Below are 8,080 nucleotides of genomic sequence, written 5' to 3'. Positions count from 1 at the left end.
GAGAGAGAGAGAGAGAGAGAGAGAGAGAGAGAGAGAGAGAGAGAGAGAGAGAGACCAAAAGTGCACAATCACCAACCTTGGGACTCAGTCTCCCAGGCTGCAATTGTGAGTGGTGGGAAGGGTTGGTGATTGTGCTGTACTCTCTCTGTCCCTCTGTCCGTCTCTCTTGTCTCTGTCTCCTTGTCCCTCTGTCCCTCTGTCTCTCTCTCTCAGCGTTGGGCGTGTAATACAAGGCCTCACACATGCTAGGCAAACAGTCTTCAGCTGAACTGTGTCTCTGGTCTCTGAAGGCTGGTCAGGAGTCTGTGTGAGGGCTTCAGTGTGGTTAGGCTGCTCTTTGGCTTTACCATCTGTTCACAACAGAAGGGTATCTGGGGTCAGTGGAGCCGAAATCTAGCTAATGTCTAGGAAGCTATGTGCCCCCATGACAAGGGTCTGTATCCCTGGATGAGAAGTTGCCTTCAGTGGAAGGGGGCATGCATAGGAGGAGGACGGAAAGCTGGGGTGCAAAGGAATTTTCACTTTGTGAGTTAATGCCAGCTTCATGTGAGTGGGAACCTGGAGTATCGCATTAAGGAGGGCCAGAAGTAGGATCCGGGAAGATCTGTCTGCCCTAGGGAGAGCTATCCTGGTGGGGGATGGGGCAGGAATGGGAGGAGGGAGAGCGTTTGTCACTTTGCCCTCTCTGCTGTAAACTGACACCTTCTGTGTCTACACATAGTCTGAAAACACCCAAGTACCTGGCCCTGGCCAAGGGGGAGAAGAACACCAGCCTTGCCCTGTCTGATGTGGGCACTGCACTGTGTTCCTGATGCTGTGTGGGACACCAAGAGATCCTCGGATTCCTGGATTTCCTAGAGGGATAAATCACCGTGCACTGCTTTGGAGATAAACAGCCTGGCTTGTATGGGCTAGTGAAGTCCCATCTTCCCTGCACATCCCTTTGCTTTACAGGCCCCTCCCCAGGGCCGACCTCCCTCTCCTTCCTCCAGGTCTTCCTGTTCTTTAGACCTCTGAGTTGTTGGTCCAAAACCTTTCTAAGACTTCTCAGACCCACTTCCTGGGTGACTTCAGGATAGAGATGTCCCCACTACCTCCTTCCTCATTTTTCCTAGACAGCATGAATATAATTGTTATTGAAGTGGCCAGTGCCACCCTTCTCTGCCACACGGTTGCCAACAGCACGTTCTGGTCAAACACTCTTTTAGTTTCACCAGTCCCTGGAGAAGAGGGTAGGGATGGGTAGGTTAGCAATCCTTCCAGTTTAAACAGAGGGTAGGAACCTGCCCACACTTCTTTAGAATCCTGATTTCTTTCTTTCTTTTGTTCCATCTTGCAGACCGTAGAGTAGACTCCTCGGGAGTGAAAGAGGAAGAGACCGGAGCCTCACATGAACACTCTCTCCTACTCCAGTTCCAAGGTTACCAGCTGGGTAACCTTGTGTATACCAGTGTGGGAGGAGTAAGGGAATCAGGGTCTGACTAGGAACAGTTACTATGTGACTCCAGCAAGTCCCTTTCCTTGCCTGGGTCACAACTTTCCCACTTGTTAAAGTGTGTGCCTGGGCAGGGAGGCACAGGGGGTCTGGCGAGCCTATTGGCTGAGTACCCTGGTCCTCTGGTTCCCTCCTGTCACTTCTACCCACAACCCCATCCCACAGCTCATGTTATCTTGGGAAATTTGTAGTATTTGTCTCCAGCAGCCATCTGGGGGCTGACCTCAGGCCAGCTAGCTATCCAAACAAGCTGCCCAGAGGTTGCTCACATTTACTGATCATTTATTGGGTACAGAGCCCGCAAGTTGAGCAACATGTGCTGAGGACAGAGGGAACCAGAGACATGCACACCCACAGAGGCCACCCAGACTTCGAAGGAGCCTAACCTTATTATCCTTCCATCTGCCTATCTCCCAACCCACCAAAGATTTCCCTACCAACCCCTAGTCATGCACCAGGCTCTGGAGAGGAAAGGCAAGGAAAGGGAGGTGGGAAAGAAGCTAAGGTCGGTCACTTAAAACAAGTACTCTTCTGGCATCACAATCATTCTGGAGGCTAGGAAGGGACCAGCGTCTCTCTCTAAGTAGGCATCAGACGCTTAGTCTCAAGGTGGGAATGGTGGTTACCTGTCTGAGCTCTAAAGCAGTCTGGCTCTGCAATTCATACTAGGGGGGATATCATTGTTTGTGACACCAAGGGGGGATATCATTGTTTGTTACACCAAGGGGTGACTTCATCCAGAAAACTGAGGAGACAAATAAAGCCAAGAGTGGCTGGGCATCTCAGGCTCTCCTCTGGGTTCCCCAACTGCCTGCTGTGCAGTTGGAAGATATTACCTATGTAGTGGTAATTAGTGAAACCACTTTGTGTTCCCGATGGGTTATACATGCACACCTGCCCAAGAGCTATCTGGATTCAAAAACGAAACACACACACACACACACACACACACACACACACACACACACACACCAGTTAACTTTAAATATGCCTTTAAAATAGCTCAAAGGTGGAGCAGTTCTTATTCTTCGCTGGGCCGGCACACATTTCCTTCCAGTACTCCTGGCTCAACACCTTTTAAATCCATGCTTCACATCTTTGCTGCCCTGCCAGCTTCTGGACAGCCCTTCCCATAGCCTGCTTTCCCTTTCCACCTAGATTTTGTCTGCGTTTTCCTCTGCAGCTCTGATCTGATCTGTCTCCCTCTGAGACATGGCTGTCTTCTTCCTCCCTTCCAGTTCCTAGCCCGCGCCAATCTAAACGCTCCATCTCTGTCTCTCTCCACCCAGACATTGGCCATTGGCTCTTTTTTGATCGATCACAAACCACTTGGGGCCGGGCAGGGGTGGCGCACGTCTTTAATCCCAGCACTTGGGAGGCAGAGGCAGGTGGATTTCTGAGTTTGAGGTCAGCCTGGTCTACGAAATGAGTTCCAGGACAGCCAGGGCTATACAGAGAAACCCTGTCTCGAAAAACAAAACAAAACAAAACAAAAAACAATTAAGAAAACCACTTGGGGACAAGGACCTCCAGTGTTTGGGCACACAGATTCCTGATTTGGGGGGGGGGGGCAGGATTAATTCAAAGCATTAGAACCAATCCCCAACATACCCATTATTTTACTTGGAATATGTGCATGTATGTGTGAGTATGTGATGAGGGATGGTTTGTGGTCATGTTGAGTTTGGGTGCCTATAGAAACCAGAAGAGGGTATCCTCCTGTCTCAAGTCACCTCCCTGATGCTGGGATTTCTGACATGCGCCACTACATCCAGCTTATAGATACATCTTGGATGAAGAAGTATATTGGGATTTTATTAGCATACGTGTTGTCATTTGAATTAGTAACTGCCAATTGGTTGATAGGTGAATTGGTTCAAAACAGGGAGATCAAAGGGTCTCTCAATTGGTGACACAGGCTAGCTCTCTGTCACACTGAACGTTGAATCCAAGCATCTACAGATGTGCTGAGGTGTCCTGGTTTGGTGGCTGGTTGGGGGACAAAGGACCTTCCTGAAACAGCTTCTATTTATGGAACTCATGCTTCCACTCTACAGCTACCCAGTATGAATGTAATCATTCCCACAGTACAGAGAGCACAGGCTGGTTGGCAGAGGGGAGGTGGCTCATCAGAAGTCCATTTACTGGCATTTTAACAACAGGCTGAATGGCTCCAGGGCCAAATGAGGTGGAGGTGACCTGAGTCCCCAGGGCAGTCAGTTCCTCTGAGTTGGCACTGAGAGGTTTGGCCTGGTTCTTGGGTCCCTGGATATGAGGCAGTACACAACCATTCTGGGACTGCGAGGTGAATGAAGGCCTCAGAATCTGGGAAGCCACTGGCTAATGTGGGCTCCTCCAGGAAGATGTGGCTTTCGGAGATCTTCTAGGCCAGAGTCCTGGATCCCCTTCAAGACGCTAGGGAGAGCTGAAGTTGGACCAGGGAACAGAAGAGGAGAGAAAAGCCAGCCTGGAGTAGAAACAGGAGAAGTGGAAGAGATGGGGGAGAAGCAGGGGGGAGGAGAAGGGGAGCCCTTTCTTGGGCAGGAACCCGGGCCCCCCTCAGCGCAGGCTGTCCGCAAAGCGATTCTGCAGATGGAAGGAATTAAGTGGGAGGGGGAGGGTCCTATGGTGATAGCGCGAGGACTGCGTGTGTGTGTGTGTGTGTGTGTGTGTGTGTGTGTGTTGTTTGAGGAAAGCGAGGGAGACAGAAAGAAGCTTCAAACGAGACACGTTTAAAGTGTCGTTAGAGAGCATCGAGACAGTCACAGAAATACAATCGGACTAACAGCAAGAGGAGAGAATGGGAGAAGGAAAAGGTGCAAAAAGTCAAATTAACTAGAGAGCTCCTGGGAAGTGATGGGAACCAGCATACAGTAGAACCAACTGAATGTTTGGGCCCAATTGATTCTGAGCTCCTGGGCTGGGGAGCTGAGCTGACCGGGGGCGGAGGGGGAAATTCGGGAGGGGCCGCTCCTGGTGTGGGGGGTCGGCGGGGTGCTACATGTGCGGACCCGCCTTCTTTCTTGTCTTGCCCCTCCCCTACATCCATATTCAATGAGTCAACCAATGGGGGAGCGAGGATCAGGCCGAACAGGCCGGGGTGGGGCGGGGTCTCTGTGGACCCCACCCTAGGAGCGGTCCCCGGAGGGGTCAGCGCAGAGGCAGATAGCGGATCCCCGGGCGAGGCGGGGCTGGCAGCAGGCGGGGCGGGGCCAAAAGTTTCCTGCCCAACTTTCTCTGCCTCCTTCCTCCGCCTGTGCGCGCCCACTGCTGCAGTTCGGGGAGGCGGCGGCGGCGGCGGCTGCGGGCAACGCGCGGGGCGCGGGGCGCGGGACGCGGGGCGGATAGCCGTCGGGGCCGGGGCGGCTGGCAGTGGGCACAGGCTCCCCGGTGCCCGCCCCTCCGCCGGGAGGGGGGCGCGAGCGGGCGGCCGGGGAGGGGCCGGCACCGCCACGGCAAAATGAGCCTGCTGTCTGCCATCGACACGAGCGCCGCCTCGGTGTACCAGCCAGCCCAGCTACTCAACTGGGTCTACCTGTCGCTTCAGGACACACACCAGGCTAGTGCCTTCGATGCCTTCCGGCCCGAGCCGCCCACCGGCGCCGCGCCCCCGGAGCTGGCCTTCGGCAAGGGCCGCCCGGAGCAGCTGGGTTCTCCCCTGCACTCCAGCTATCTTAACAGCGTCTTCCAGCTGCAGCGCGGAGAGGTGGGTGCCCCAGCGCGCGCCAGCCCCGCGCTCACTGTTTCAGGCCCCTCTTCTATCTGTTCTGCTCTTCCTGGCATGACCCAGGCCAGCCCCGCATTGCCCAGTTCGGCTTGGCTTGACTTCGATCAGCTTTGCCAAACTTGCCGCCCGAAGTCCCTGGGGCACCGGGAACGCGTCACCTCCCGGCAGAGCCTCCAGGAGCAGCTCAGGCCTGGGCAGGGCCCTCCCGCCCCCTCTCCGAGTTTGGAGCCCTGCTCCTAGTAAGCAGGCTCAAGGGTGTCTCCGGATTCTCTGCAGACTGCCGGGGTGCGGCTAGGGCGGGGAGCCCCTTCCTAGTCTTTCCTTCGCCCAGCCTTATCAACTTTTCTGGCTGCCATCCACTGGGACGGAGTGTTGCAGAACCTGCTCTGAACTCCTCTGAAGGGGCCTAAAAGAATTCTTCCACCGACCTCCATAGTTCTTAACCTGGAGGGCTCCCTGGAAAGCAGTTGCTCTTCCAGGGGCTTTTTCTCCTGTTCCCACCACTTGGGAACCCCTAGACCCACCCCGCAGCTGCTTGCCCTCCCCCAGGCACATAGGAAGTGGTTTTTGAGGGCTTGACCCAGCAGACTGTTCTGTCCCCTGCCTTCCCAGGCTGGAAGGAAATGAAAGGGAAATCCTTGGGGGGCGGGCAGGCTGTGGCGATGGGAGGGCTCCAGCTGCTTAATGCCTTCTCCCCAAACCTGGGATGTGTTGCAAAGGCTGCCCGCTCAATGGATTCGGTTACAAAGTCTACTGGACAGTGCATGTTCCCAGCTAGATAAATACACAGGTGGCCGTGACCTCCCAGCCCCCTTTGCGGGTCTTATCCAGAGCCTTCCCAGAATCCATCTTCTAATGGCACCCCCACATCCGTTTGCTCCATTTTGGAAATTGCCAATACACTCTGTGCCTTTCCCTTGCCCCCTGTGGTTTCCCTCTGCTAAAAGGGGTAGAGGGACACACACGGGGTGTGTGTGCAGGGGGTAGAGGGACACACACGGGGTCACTTTCTCCTCTGACCCAGAGGTGACTGAGAGTGAGGCCTGTATATGCTGGAGTGTGCTGGGGTTGAGATGTGGTGTCAGGAGATCACCCTTTCAGGTCCCAGGTATGTGTTCAACACTGCCATGGTTTTCGGGAGGACCCACAGACATGGGTCCTTGCTGCCCTGCTGCCCTGTGGAACAGAAGCTGTGCAGGAGGTCTGGGTATGGGGGAAGGATGCCTGCAGAGCCCAGGGTGGGGGGTGGGGGTGGGGGAAAGCAGTTGCATGCCTAGGCTCTTTATAAACCATAACACATGCTCTCGCCCTGAGGAATGGCTCCTGGCTGGGATCTTCCTTTCTTGTAACAATTTGTTGTCTCTTGGGGAGCTGGCTTTAGGTGACCAATGGCTTTGGAGAACCATTTGTGGAGTATTTCTTTACTGGCTGGGTGTTTTCCATTATTAATTCTCTTAGCAAACATTTGTTGAATTCTACACTGGACAGGGGTGAGGAGCCTGGGGCTGGGGGAGGGGTGGGGCGGAGGGGGGAAGCATAGACAATACATGTGTGAGAGGAAGGTGAGTGATGGAGTGTTCTCATGGCTCATAGTTGGGTAGAGGTGCACTCAAGGGAATATCTTTCATCTAGGGAGATGACCGTGACCCCGAGGTCCCACGACCCAGCAGGGTCCCTACGGAGCCTTTACTAGACTCCCTCAGCTCCCATTCCAGCATTCCCTCATTCCTTACATGTGGTCGCTGCTGGGTTGCCCATCAGTAAGAGATCCTGTCTTTGGACCCCAGCTGTGGTTCAGTGAGACCACAGCTACCCCCTACCCCTTCATGGCTGTGTTCCGTGGGAAGTGGCCCAGTGAGGGAGGAGCTGGAGCAATGGTGGGGAAAAAGAGCTCCCATCTCTCTGAGCCTCCCACCAAGTAGATTGAATCTTGGTTGTCACGTGTGTGTGTGTGTGTGTGTGTGTGTGTGTGTGTGTGTGTGTTAGAGCCTGGAGGTATACATAAACAAGAGAAGAGAGAGTGTCTGCCCGCAGACAGCCAGGGCTGGGGAGATCAGAGGGATTTTTCACACTTTCAAGGCTTATGGCTTCCATGGAGGGCTGGAGGGCTGTGCCTGCCAACTTCCTGAAAGCCTCGCTTGGGTTCTGGCTTTCTCTTCCTCACCTCCTAGCCTTTGACCTCTCAAACTCTCTCAAACCCCCAGATGTGTTTTGGGGGCTTAGTTGGTGTCCTGATATGGCTGAGAAAATGAGAAGCCCCCTCCCCACCCAGTCAGTGCCACCACTAAGGGACTGGGCGCAAAGGCAACAAGTTCTTTTTATCACAAGAGGGAACTTTAGGAAGGGACCCAGGGTCCATCCACAAGCATTGCCATTCTGTTCAAAGCCTGGCAGGCCCAGTGGCAGTGCCTGTGGATGTGACTTGCATGCTGACCGCTGACCATAGCCTGTCTGCACCGGCCTCCCGTGCCAAGAGCCCACCCCCTCCTGCACCGCCCCCAGGCTGCTCCCTCCACAATAGCCAAACGCCATGAATGCAGCTGGCATTGGGGGAGGTGAGGACACGGGGCCACAGAAGCCTATTGTGCCCCTGGAACCTCATCCCTGAGAGCTGAAGATAAGCCAAGGGTCCCGGGTAGCCCTCGAGCCCCGGGAGCAGAGAGGAAAGTGGTCGAGTTTCCGTGCAAGTGCAGGACAAGTTTCAGGAGCTGGCCTTCAGGTGGAAGTGTGTTAAAAAACCCCTCTGGGTTCTGAAATGAGGTCTGGTAAACTCGGGTTTCAGAAATGGCATCTGTGGTCACAGCTGGATGTCGAGAGAGAGAGAGAGAGAGAGAGAGAGAGAGAGAGAGAGAGAGAGA

General features: G+C 54.5%; 1 protein-coding gene across 1 annotated transcript in view; it reads left to right on the top strand.

Annotated features, from left to right (window-relative positions):
* The first annotated feature begins 4,833 nt into the window (after positions 1 to 4,833).
* Positions 4,834 to 8,080, top strand: part of Zcchc24 (zinc finger CCHC-type containing 24) — a 49,476-nt gene continuing 46,229 nt past the window's right edge. The window contains exon 1 of the mRNA XM_021203655.2: positions 4,834 to 5,201. Coding sequence (XP_021059314.1) covers positions 4,956 to 5,201 — 246 coding nt within the window. The 5' untranslated portion in view covers positions 4,834 to 4,955. The remainder of the gene's footprint in view (positions 5,202 to 8,080) is intronic.

This window comes from Mus pahari, chromosome 8 (genome assembly GCF_900095145.1).
Source record: "Mus pahari chromosome 8, PAHARI_EIJ_v1.1, whole genome shotgun sequence".
NCBI lineage: Eukaryota > Metazoa > Chordata > Mammalia > Rodentia > Muridae > Mus > Mus pahari.
This window is presented reverse-complemented; position numbering and strand designations above follow the sequence as displayed.